At 44.4% G+C, this 13,664-nt stretch overlaps 1 protein-coding gene across 1 annotated transcript in view; it reads left to right on the plus strand.

The window, feature by feature from the left end:
• Nucleotides 1-13,664, plus strand: part of DRC1 (dynein regulatory complex subunit 1) — a 742,360-nt gene that overhangs the window by 138,099 nt on the left and 590,597 nt on the right. The window contains exons 4-5 of the mRNA XM_069605601.1: nt 8,303-8,486; nt 12,105-12,242. Coding sequence (XP_069461702.1) covers nt 8,303-8,486; nt 12,105-12,242 — 322 coding nt within the window. The remainder of the gene's footprint in view (nt 1-8,302; nt 8,487-12,104; nt 12,243-13,664) is intronic.

The raw sequence follows: 13,664 nt of genomic DNA on the forward strand, positions 1-13,664 counted from the left end.
AGGGCTAGGTCTGTTTACTATGACGATGTGTCAGGCCCGTAAGGTAATGTTAGACCCCAATGGAAAATTCACAATATTCTATGTGAAAAAAAACATTCCTTTTGGTTTTGTATGTTATGTGGTGTAAATGTCATTTGTAGTGCAAATTGTCATTTGTGTATAATTTTATAGTTTATGTATGTCAAACTGGATAATGCATATCCCTCACTGTGAGTGCTCCACCCATACTAGGAAGGCCAAATTCAGTTAGGATGTATTCAGCCGGTGTGTTTTTTTTATTTCTTTTTAAAATTAATATACGCAATGTCCCCAACAATAACTGCACAGCGTAGCATTTCATCAATCATTAATACAGTATAACAGTTTCTCTGAAGCTGATGCACTTGCGCCAGGGAAGGCCGCTGGGAAAAGCTTCTAGTCTGTTTGTGCCCGTCCAGGCCCTGGAGAGCACAGAGTTTCTTTCTATGCACCACCGGCCACGGCCCATGCCGTTGATATTCATATTTATCCCCTGATTCATGGAATTATTTGCGCGTAAAACGCAGTTTTGCGCACTATTCTACCCGAAAATCCCCATACCTCAAACAGAGATTTTCGGGCAGAATGGCGTGCATTTCTGCGTTTACGCGCAGATAATTCCATGAATCAGGCTGTTTATTTCTATCGCGCTCGTACACAAGAGTTTCAGAGCGTGACAAGGCAAGGGAGGGGAACAGGGGAGAGAACAAAACAACGATCTTACTAGGCCCAGTGACATTGAGAACGTGCAAGTGCATGGGAGAGGGGGAGGGGGGAAAGTCCATGGAAGGGGGGAGAAGTGGAAAGTGCGAAGCAAAGGAGAAACAGATTAATAGTAATAAATAAATAAATAATAAAGACAACAAACTGTGGTAGTAGAGCCAGCAATTGGCAAATGCTAGGTTTAAGGCAGGGGACAGGGTAGGTCTGATAAGTGCAGGAAGAAAAGGGGGGGGCTGTATGGGTACAGATACAGACCCCAGTGCAATGGGTGGCCCGGAGGCAGTGCATGAGGGTGGCAGGGTGAGCAGGTACCTGGGCCCTGAGGACACAGGGTGGCTAGGTGCACAGTGCCAAGAGAGAACAGATCAGCAGAGGAGAGGGGGAGCAAAGTCAGAAGAAAAAGAGGAAGGTCTTGAGGTGCTTCCAGAACCGGAGATGGTTCTCCTCAAGTTTTAGAGTGGCAGAGAGGCTGTTCCAGAGGGAGGCCCCAGCCGAAGACAGAGATTTACCCCCAGCTCGTTTCTTTGAAAAACGATGACCCTGAGGGAGTTAGAGGTAGAGGAATGAAGAGCTTGAGAGGGGATGTATTTGCGGAGGGATAGCTGAAGGTCTTTTGGACCCAGGCCCCAGAAAGCCTTGTGGACAATGCAGAGGGTTTTGAATTTAATCCTTGCATCCACTGGGAGCCAATGGAGAGATTTCAGAGCTGGAGAGATATGATCCCAGGGCTTGAGGCCAAGGACAAGTCTCGCAATCCTGTTCTGAATTAGTTGCAGAGGGCAGAGAGTAGAGGCAGGTAGATTTAGAAAGAGGCTGTTACAATAGTGCAACCTAAAGAGAACGAGAGCATGGGAGACCATGAGCTTCTGGGGGAAGGAGAGGAAAGGCAGAGCACCTCTGAGGAGGTGCAGTAGGAAGTTTGACTTTTTAGAGACATCAGAGATGTGGGCAGAGAAGGAAAGTGTGGAGTCACAGATGACCCCGAGGCTCTTAGCCTCGCAGGTGGGGGTAGGAGGAGGGCCAAGGGAGGCCGGCCAGAGAGTGAGGGGAAAGGATGGTGAAGGTCTCTGTCTTGCTGCCATTCAGACAAAGATCATTGGCGGCACACCAGGCAACATGTACAAATTCTGCTGGGGTAGCCGCACATTGAACACATTCTTCTGGGGTGTAAGGAAAAAATCTATGCAATGACATGGGAGTATAATATAATTGGTGGAGGTATTTAAAATTAATCAATTTAAAACTGCCATTAAGAGCTACCTTCCTTGTTTGTGCACAGCAGTATTTGCACACATCATGTGTAGGGTTTCTCACATTTCTTCTGGGATGCTTACGCCCATCCCACTCGGGTTCCCTGTTTTTTGCTATAAACAATGACCAAAGTCCTAACATCTGGCCCTTCTATCAGTCCGTCTAAAATAGGGGCCACCTCTGGCTCATTCTGACAACTTGGGAATAGACTTTTCAGAGACTCCCTCTACCTAAAATGTAAAAACAACTCCACAGGTAAAACGTCTCCCTTAGCACGCAATCATTCCACAGTCAGAAACTGCCCCTCCAGGAAGAGGTCCCGAAAATTAGAAATGCCTAACCTCTTCATACAGTGAACAAATCCGCGTTTGCTAGTCAATGGTAGACCCAGAATGTGAATAATCAGAAGCTTAGGGGCATAGAGGACCTCTTCTTCTCAATACGAACCCATGATCTGCAGGTCAACTCCACAATTTTACCCACCGTAATTGATCTATTGGGAGTTTTCAGTATAACCGCATGTAACAGGTACAGTGCTGCAAGGGCCCTTTCAATTTCCACATGCCTCATGTCCACAGCCTCCCCAAACCATTAAACCAGGAACCCGGCTTGACCTGCCTCATACTACGCTTCAAAATCAGGTAGCGCTAGCCCTCCGATCTATCTAAGGGTACAACTAACTTCTCCCACGACATACCTGGCTGTTTGCCCGCACAAAGGAACCGGGACATCTCTGATTGCACCTCCCAACAATATGACTTAGGCAGCACTAATGGTACATTTAAAAACACATAAAGAAATCGAGTTAGCAGAACCATCTTTACCAGTAAGACCCTTCCGTAGAGGTTAAGACGTGAAACCCAAACCCATCATTAAACTGCCCCATACAATCAGTGAGTGTAAACATTACTGACTTAGTTACATTAACTTTCAAGTCCGTGAAATCCCCAAAGCCCAAAACCTCCACCATGATTGGTCCTAGATTAATCTGCGGGTCCTTGACATAGAGCACCATGTCATCCGCAAAGAGCAAAACCACCAATTTTTGCTTGTACAACTGTACCCCTCCGTGTATATGCTGATCTCTAAGCAGTTCGACCAGCGGCTCAGTTGCCAAGGCGAAGTGCAAGGGTGAAAGAGGACAGCCCTACCTCGTGCCTCTTTTCAACGGGATGATCAACTTGAGCTGGCCGTTCACTCTGATTCTTGCCCTAGGCAAGGTATACAACAATGAGACCATGGAGACACGTTCCTCTCCCATCCCCATCCTACGTTGGCAGTGGCAGAAATCAGTATTGGGGGTAGGGCAAACCAGGGGCAAAATACAACATGGTGGGGTGGAGTGATGGCAATCCAAATAAGGGTCAACAGGCCAAACTGGTTTACGTATACCTATATTTTACCAATCTGGTTAAAAAAAGTGTTATTAAGCATGTACAGAGTAGGTTTATTGCAATAAAAGTTTTGCATCAAGTTAATATACATCCTAAAAAGTTAACTCATGTTTAACAGTTGCAAAAATGCTCTTGCAGTCAGCAAGAGACTACATCATTCCCAGCACAGCTTCAATTAATGTGTAGTTCGAGGTGACATTCAGCAGAAGAGATATCACTTCCAGCTCAGCTTTAAATAATAGCTTGTCAAAAATAGTCAATTTAACAGAAGAGATATCCAACATACCTCATTTTCAAAAGATGAAATATCACATAAAGGCACCATGTACTGGGGAAAATGGAGGCAACCGCCCCCTTGGTTCTTTAGCAATGGTTGCAGAAATCTCTGTGCCCCCATAGAATTCTTCACTTTTCAGCATTTGGCTGTACACCCCAGAGACGGCTGATGCATTTTTTAATTAGAGGGGCATAAATATTTCCTCTAAATATGCCAGTGTGACGGAGTGTAGCGAGGGAGCCCAAACCAATTAAGAGGTGTTGGGGTGGGGGCATCCTACCCAGAGAATTGTTTTTAAATAATGGCTTAAGATGGTACACCTTAAGTCACCAACAGTGCAGAGGAACACTTTGCCAAAACACATTTTCAGGTTCTTTTTAACCACAATATATGCCACTATAAAAACATTTTCATGCTCGCTGTGCCCATACATTTCCATGCTGGCTGCACCAATATATGCCAATAGTCCCATTTAAGCACACATTCATGTTTGCATTACGCATAATGCCATTAATAATATTATAAGAAATCAGGGCCACGCTTGTTCTGCCAAAATATGGCAGTATCCCCACCTAAGAACATACTCCAGTTGGCTTTACCATTCAAAATGCCCTGCCACAATATACAAATATGTCCACACTGTGTCTGCATTAAAATGCCATTCTAGCTATATAATAAAACGTATCATGCTTGCTTTATCAAAGATGCCCAATACAAAATATCATGCCACAGTAAGAAATGGCTGGACTGGCTGCACCAAAATGCCAGTCTAGCCACTTAATAATGAACAGGGGTTTATCCTGGATACCTCGCAATTCGTTTGATGTTTCAAAAAGTGGATTTGCCACACTATTTTAAGGTCAGTTTCAAGTGCAATTTTTATTTGTAATTAATTGTTTCATGTGGACACATAGCCCCAATTGTGGTCAGCTGACACGTGTTTCGACCGCATGGGATGGGTCTTTATCAAGGCAGGTGGTTTGAGGTGGATGCCCCAGGTGGGGTTGGGTGGTGAGAACGCGGTCAGTCCAGTGGATGACGGCTGTTCTTGAAGTATGCCCTTGATATTGTCAATGTAGTCGCGTACAGCGCCTTGGTCCGTTGTTAACACTTATCATGCTTTGCTTTATCAAAGATGCCCAATATGAAATATCATGTCACAGTAAGAAATGGCTAGACTAGCTGTACCAAAATGCCAATCTAGCTACACAGTAGCACTTATCATGCTTGCTTTATCAAAGATGCCCAATAACACATGGCATACCACAATAAGAAATGGCTAGACTGGCTGCATCAAAATGCCAGTTTAGCTACATAATAACACTTATCATGCTTGCTTTATCATAGATGCCCAGTAAAAAATGCCATGCCTGCCCTCTGGTTCCCCCAGCACCTCTGTTTGCACACAAGGTGTTGGGGCCCACAGAGTAGGCATGATATTTTTTACTAGGCATCTATCATAGATGGCCAGTAAAAAAAATACCATGACCCTCACACGGGGAGCTGATTTGGGCTGATAGACAACCCCCCTCCCGCCAAAATAAGCTCCACGTACAAACAAACATGCACACACAACCTTCACACGCAGCATGCAGTCGCTTATTCACACACACACACCCATCATCATACACTCACTCATTACACTCAGCACAAGCATACACATATACATATTTAAATTAACATACCTTCTGCCCTGGCCCTGATGTTCCCTTCCAATGCCCCAGCCTCCGCGTAGCATGAACAGGAAGCATAGAGTTTTTCCTGGCTTGTGCACATTCACGCAAGAGCTGGAGCGCTGATGACGAAGTGGCCCACTCTGTTTGTATGTGCTAGGAGGCACAATAGCGCTTCCCATCGCACATACAAACATGCAGTTCCTCAGCTAGCATCCCCAATGGGCCATGGAATGTTGGGGAAGCAAAATACCCCCGGCTTTGCATGGCTCACTGCATAGGCAAAGCTGGGGAACAGAACTGTCAAACGGAAACCACGTATTCCTTTAACAGTTCAAGCCAGCCGATGAGCGCTTCCTCAGCTGCAAATAGCAGTTGAGTGGGTGTTCAGTGTTTACACTGGGCTGGCTCCTTGGCTCCTCCATAATGTGTGAGGGTGCCTGTGGATCGATGCCCCTCACCCATTATGGAGAAGTTGCTACTAGTACAGAGTATATGCAGCCTTATAGATGTATCAGCCACTTTTACTCCTTAAAAATAGACAAATACTCCCAAAAAATAAAAATAGGGAGTAAAAATACTCCCAACAAAAATTAGGAAACAGACACTTAGTACCTTGTGCCCCTGCTTTCCCCAACATTGATATATTTGCACCAGTAGTGCACATAGTACCACAGAAAGAAACTTCTTCAAATCAGGCAGTAGTAACAGAAAACATTTAACTTTTAATGTGCATGAATAACTAGGTGCAAAGAAATAATTATTACAAAATCATTTGTGTTTTTACTCGCTTATAAAATACACCGATTAGGAATTGGACTTCCATTTTAACTCCCTAAAAAATAATGAAACTACCAACTTTAAAAAATAGGGAGTAAAATACTCCCACATCCAAATCTCATCTGGAGCACTGCTTATATAAATCTGTGCACAGGGGGAGTGTAGCTGGAGAGTACATGCTGTTGACATTGAAATCATGTACCTGAACTGCAATGTTGTTAATGCAGCGATTTTTAACACATTAAGGCATCCATAGACATGTCCTACAATAGAAGGCTACATAGGTAACACAGCAGGTTGAGTGACTGTTGCTAAGATGTTATATATTTAAAATTGGCTTTAAATCTTATGACTTTTTGCAATTCCTTTCTTTTTTTAAAAAACATGTGTTTGGCCAGACTGGGGATGGGTTTGGGGTGGTAGTTTGCTTATATTCAGGGTGAGGGTGGGGACATATTTGCCCACATAGTGAAAATAAAAAGCTGGCACCCTGGAACCCAGTTTAATTTCCTAATAACTGCTGTCAGCACAATAGAAGCATTTATTTGAGATTAAGCAGGTTGACAAGCATATGACAGTTTTAGAAATACATCCTGTGATAAAAGGTCTGACAAAATAATAAACACATTTTAAAGAAAACTAGTGAATGTAAGTTTAAGAGCATGTTTCATTTTCTAAACGTATTTTTAGTTTTTTCTAGACAAAAGTAAGATGAACATTTGGAAAACAAAAGTGTGCCTAGCATGCAGATAGCCTGCTTTTAACAGTGATGGCTCCCATCCCATTGATATTCATGGCCTGTTGATTCCCGTGGTGTCCCTTTCTGGTCAGTTGAAAGAACTCAGGCTAAGCAAAGGAATCCTGCAAACAGGCGAATGACGGCTGAGCGAAGGCGCACCTTTAAGACTCCTGGAAAGAGTTCTTTACCAGAGGAGGGGCAGGCCACCAATTAGGGGGGCAAAGCAGCCAATAGTGTGGGGGGGGGGGCATCTGCCCCTTATGCCCTCCTCTATGGATGCCTATGTATATAGGACAGTGAAAAGGAGGGGCCCTTTTTAGCATCCAATACTGTTGGTACAATAGATTCCTCCTGGCGAACCACAGACATAAAACCAAACATCCGCCTCAATCCATAAGAAGTAGAGCATCCCGGAACAAACCTCGATTGATCCGATTGTACACATCTGTGCATCAGGGGTGCTAATATCACGACCAGTAATTTGGACAGGATCTTGGTGTACAAGTTAATAAGAGAGATAGGAAGAACATTCATCCGTCTCTTTCCCTGGCTTCACATTACTGCAACTGCCGCCACCCGCATGGACTCCCTTAACTAGTCCAAGGCGAGCATGTTGCCCCTGAGCTATCCTTCGGCATAAAGCCTGTTGGTGCACCTCTAATAGATGGAATGCTAGTCTGGACTCCAAATGCTTATAAATTCAGCCCTAAAGCCACCCGGCCCTTGGGCCTTCCAGAACGATAGCACTTTAATCACTTGAAGGATTTCTTGTCCGTAATGGGTCAACATAGCCATTCCCTATCCCCCTCAGCAAATCCAATAAAGCCCACTTGATCGAGGAACCCGTTGAGCTCAGGTGGCGGCACCCGAGTGTGTGAAGAATACAACCTGATATAAAATGCACAGAATTCCCAAACAATATCCCTATCTGCATACTGCGGTTCCCCATGTTCACTTTTCACAGACAAAATATGCGCCCTCTGTGTGTTGGCTTTAGCAGCCCATGCAAGCATTCTCCCAGGTCGCTGACCCTCCTCGTATCATCTGATCACAGCTCTCCCCAACAAATACTTCACTTCTCTCTGAGCTACCTCCTTAAATCTGTCTAGTTCTCCTCTTAGCTCCTTCTGTCCAGTGGACTCCCCCGTAGTGTCTACAGCTTCCAGCAAGGCTGCTGCGCCCCTCACTATCTGCCAGATCTTTCCGGATTTGTTTTTAATAACCCAGACTCCTTCGAAATGCAATGTATGACAAAAGACCCCATTTGCAGTTGGTGGAAAGGTCTCCTAGAAAAATAAGGCACACATCTAATTTGCCCAAATTCTGTACGAAAGTTGCCTATTGACTGAGTATGTTCATGTGTTGCTAGGAGCACTAGCCTTTCAGGTTAGCCCTCCTATACACTGCTTTTATTTCTGACTGTATTAGTTTTATCTCTTAATGGCAGGTTTGAGAAACTGAGCAGCGAAGCCCAGGCAAGCTTGGACGCATTTGAGGACATCACCAACAAATGGATTGTTGCCAAGAGCAAGGAGATTCCTCAGGATATTTGGGAAGTGCTGATCGCACAGCAGCAAGATTGTGTCCAGCTAATTGAGGAGAAGAATAAGCTCATCACTGAACTGCAGGAGGTAAGATCCCTTAACGCGGTCTTTTGCATGCGCTAGCAGCAAATGCTGCTGGTTTAAGAGCACATAGAATCTTTTCAAAGTATTATTTTCAATATATGTTTCAAGCACTGTGTGATTCTTTAATAATGATTTGACAGCAAGGTTGCTCTTTGTAAAGTCAGTCTGAACGGACATTTCCTTTCTCTGTTGCCCTGCTCTCCCTCATTCCCAACTGGTTGGGACACCTGCATCTGCAGGCGGGACGGAATGAAACTACCTCCTAAAGATAGCAGCCCCTTTAAGAACTTTATTAAGTTATGGGACTCTTTCACGTGCTTGCGTCCTCCACGCACCAGTCCCACCCTTTACACCCACGTCACCAACCGCCACACCTATTTCCTGTTTTTTAAGCCTACTGAGTGGGACGGGATTTCTGCACTCTGTGACAACCCAGTCCTTTGGGGCATTACTTTTTGGCTATCGACTTCCTTCTTTACTTGGATTGGTTTGTTGTTATTTTATTTTAGCATTGTGCCTCGCTCTGTCGCATGAAGTTTTACCACAGGATTCGAGCAATGCATCCGTTGTAGGAAGCAATTCATCAAGTCTACGTCCAATGCCTGGGGAGTTCATGTGTATTTTGCATGGGAATTCACCCAAGGTCTTTTCAAAGTCTTCTTTGAATTTCACAGCTGGGACCATTACCAAAGGCGACCAAGGACTCCGTAAGGACCAGAATGGATGAGTACATTGATAAGAGAGAGACCGTACCGGCAGGTTGGGTATGTGTTTCAGCAGCGGCCCTCGGTACCCAGGTGAAGACTGCCACCCCAACTCTGGGATCTTCACAGGACTGTTTAGGGGGACACCCCAGGTGTTTATATTTTTGACTACCTCTAGGTGGGAAACAGTTAGTACCTCTTGGTGGGTGTCAAGAATCAAGGCCAATATCGTTGTGTAGTGCTGGAGGGGCGCTAACCACGGACTCGAAGCACAAGGTCGCTGAAGAATTCTTCCCACTATTGTAACCCTCTGTTGTGAAAATAAGACAGCCAGAAGGATAAAGTAGTTGGAAGATGGGACACAGACCCACGACACACCGGCTGTGGAAGCAAAGACAAAGAATTAGTGCTTGCTGGTGATGTGGCAAAACCCCAACAGTGAACAGAAGAAGTAGACCAACCTCGCTATGAAGAGGAATACATTTGCATAGGGCCTGGCAATGCAGTGGATAGGTGACAGACGTCCCATTACCTTCCCACAACTGGATACTATCTAAGGGGAAAGAAACCCCACTTTAAGCTGAGGAATACAGGGTAATGTTACTGATTGCAGTGTCTACACAATACAATTAACCAGTCTTACCGGAGAAGAGTCCGCTGGGGGCTGAATATCCGAAGTTCAGCAGAGCCGAGATCTAGAAGTAAATATCCGAGAAGTGAATTCTGACTAACCACCTGTTCCAATGGCACGAGGACGCCAAGATGGATGCAGCACAAACTGGAAGCGTCTCCAGTCCGTGTGCTGTACGGGTGTAGAATTCCAGCAAACAGTGTTCCCGGGATAACTGGAATGCCACAATGTCGATTCAGTTTCCCAAAGGCCCCCCCTGATAGTATGTTTCTCCAGTACATTAGTAATTCGAGTTTGCCAGGCCACTCTCTGGCCTTTACAACTAACATTCTCTTTGTCAGATTCAGGTACAACAGTGAGGCACTGTTGGGAGATTAGCTTAGTATTCATCCTGGTGGAAGCACATTTGGCCTTAGAAATTGCCCGTGTTCAAGAGTTTCTCTAAAGTATTAACATATGCTTTTTCACCTTAAGTTACCAAATCTATTTTTACTGTGTATAATTGAAGATGTGTGCATATTTATGTTTATGTTTATTTACTTGCATTGCGCGGGAGCCCGCAGGCATCAGGGCACAAACACAGAACAAAAAAGGCACAAAGGATACTATTGTGTACTATTTAGACAAACAATAGTGTTTTAATACTTTTCCTAAAAGTAATGTTGTTTGCTTCTTGGTGCATTTCAACAGGGAGTGTTTTCCACATCACCCCTGCCTGTGAGGCAAAAGATCGCCCATTACCTCCGACCCTTTTGTATCTTGGGTGAGTTAAGCGCATAGAGTCTTTAGAACAAGTGACTTTACCAATACGTCCCAGGACTAATCTGTATTGAGGTGCTTTTCCATAAATAAATGTGTGTACAATTGTATTAAGTTTAAAACATATTCTAGCAATCATTGGGAGCCAATTAAGCTCCCTCCTATATTTAGATATTGGGTCTCGTCTTGTGGTGCTCGTGATAATACGGACTGCATCATTCTGGAGTGTCTTACAATAATCCTGCCTAGGCATAACAACGGCTCATACTAATGTTGCGCAATTTGCTGCTGACACATACGGCTTCACCACACTGAGCATCCTCCGGTGGTATTGGGCTTTCGGGACCACATTGTTTACATGTGTTTCGAAATACAGTGATGACTCCAGGGTCACTCCCAAGGTCTTTACCTTGGGGGCAACTTTGATGCAATATCCTTCTATGACAAAGCCTTCATACAGCTCTGTAGGTTTGGCTCGTGCCTGTGTCGATCCAAAGATCAAAAGCTCAATTTTATTAGCATAGAGGCAGAGGCCATTCGTTATCATCCAGATTTGAATGGCCTTGTATACTTTCTCTATGTTCTCCAGGTCTTTCTTGTAGACCCCACTCTATAATGCACTGAGGGTCATCTGCATAGTTAGAGAAATGCACCCCCAATGCGTCCAAAGCGTTGCATACGGTGCAACAGAAAATGTTGAATAAGACCGGGGAGAGACATGCCCCCTGCGGTACCCCACACTTAATTAGTTCAAAATCAGAACATGCCTCTCCCCAAACTATTCTCGACCATCTGTCAGCGGGGAAAGACCTAGTCCACTCTATAGCTCCACTAGAGCACCCACCCTGATCTGCAAGCGTGTGTACATTGGAGATGAATTCCTCAAGTAACTGTCCCAGATGTGGCGCTTCTCAAGCTAATTTCTTACACATTTCCTGGAGTGGCCTGCCATACATTGTGGCTCATGGTGAAGTAGAACTTCTGTCACCATGGGCCTATTGCTGATTGAAATGTGTTTGCTAGGCTGTTTGAAGACTGTCGATAAACCAGTGTATAGGTTGTTGGTATGGCTTGTTTGGTAGCCAGAATACACCAAAACATAGCAAAGACTTTGCTAAAACATCCTGCAGCGACTGTGAAAGGATGGATGCAGGACCGCATGAAATGTCACAAGCTAGAACAGTAATTTAGTGAAATGTATTGTGCTGGCTAAGGAACCAAAACAATTGCTCATGTTGCTTTGCAGATGTTACTTTGAAATCATTGCTCTCTACATAATTTCAATTCGACGTACTGATTTATTACAACTATAGCTTTTGTGGTTGGGAAGAATGAAGTTTGTACTACCAACTGCCAAGACCTCTTCTACCTCGGTATCCTTTATTTCCCTTCTTTACACTTTGATGTAATGTTGTCTGTTATTTGTTCTACTTAAAACAAATGCAAATCATTTTAGATATAATTTCTTTGTAAAGATGTAAGGTGCCACATGTAATGCTCTATTATGGCTCATCCTGTACCGTTTAGGGTCTGAGGGTGAAAGATGACCAATATGTAATCGATTTGAAGAACCAAGCCGACGATACAGACTTGCTAATTGAGAGGATGGAGGAGCAGATCAGAAACTTGACAAAGACCTACTGTGATGAGCTTTTGCAGATTGAGGTACTATTGGATTTGGAAAGCAAAAAATGTGGACATTTGTGCCGTATTTCTTTCTCTGTCACCTGTGAGGTAGTGGTAAAATGGTTACCATTACACATTCATCCGCCGGTGCATACCCATGATTGTAAAGTATAACTCTAGTCTCTTGAGAATTTTAAAAGCCACTGTAATGTCATAAGGGCTTATTGGCCCATTGTTCATCCCATATTTGCACCAAGCGTTGTTTTATTCAAAACCTGAGTGCAATATTACCCCTACGCCCCGTCCTCTTTCCTTCATACCTTTAGGACCACCCATCCATAGGATGATGGAACCAGAGCCATTTCCCAGCAGAAAATAATACTTGCATGTAATTAAAATAATCCTTGCATTTAATTTAACTGTGAAGTCGTACACAGGGCATACACACCAATGCATCTGCTCTGTTCCCAGGACCCAACCACGCCTTAGTCATTTTCTCTGCAGCAAATGGACAAAGAGGTTCAAGCTTGTGGGGGGACTTTCAGGACTTATTTTTGTTTCTTTTTCATCAGCCTTTTGATTCTTTTTCTCCTTTAACTTCTTTTTACCTCGGGTGCCTAGCCTCAGAGCAGTCTCGTTCCATCCTTGTTTGCCAGGTAAAGGCAGATTGAGTGCAGCCTCAGCTGTGATCGGCAGGTTTTTGTAGCAGATCCACACTCCTTCGGGAGTTTTCAGTCCCAATCGCCACAGTTTGAGTCTTCCTTTATAGAGGCTAAATCTTGTCTGGATCGTGAAGTACCCCTCTCAGGTCCTAAATTAGGTTTTGCAACGTATCAGCCTTACAGGCTCTGCTAAAGATGAACCACCATCCAGGTCCAAATAACCATAAACTCTCAGGTCCCTATCTCATGCAGATTGCATCCCCAAAATGGCAGACAATCCCAATGAGCAGAACAGTGCACCCGCCATTTCCTCTACTCTGATGCAGGTGCTTGCAAGACCTTTTTGTGCGATAAGGTGGGCTGGTGTCTATGCCACTGTAGCCTCAGATCCCTTTTCACCATTGATGCAGTGCTCTATTCTAACACCATAACTCTATGCCCAGCTTTGGATCTGCCTCAAGTATCCTCTCCGTTCATATATTTCATATATTCGGACTCATTGCTGTCTGGCTCATGTAACCCTTCCTGGTCAGCGTCAGGCTCATCCTCAACCACCTCTGGCAGAGGATCGATTATTAGCCAATTTCCAGGTGATAATCCCAATGACCCTCTATGAAGGCATATTTTCAAGACAATATCAGGAAGATGCTTCCACTGTCCTCACCCCTTACTCTGGCCTTTCAGGAGGCTTTGGTCCACTCCAGTGGTGTCGGCTGGTACCTACTCCCTATTTTATTTTTATTTAGATATTTATACTACGCACAATGGACCCGAAGGCGTAATGGCGCATACAGACAAA

This window comes from Ambystoma mexicanum, chromosome 4p (genome assembly GCF_040938575.1).
Source record: "Ambystoma mexicanum isolate Mex_15411 chromosome 4p, UKY_AmexF1_1, whole genome shotgun sequence".
In the NCBI taxonomy this organism is placed as follows: domain Eukaryota; kingdom Metazoa; phylum Chordata; class Amphibia; order Caudata; family Ambystomatidae; genus Ambystoma; species Ambystoma mexicanum.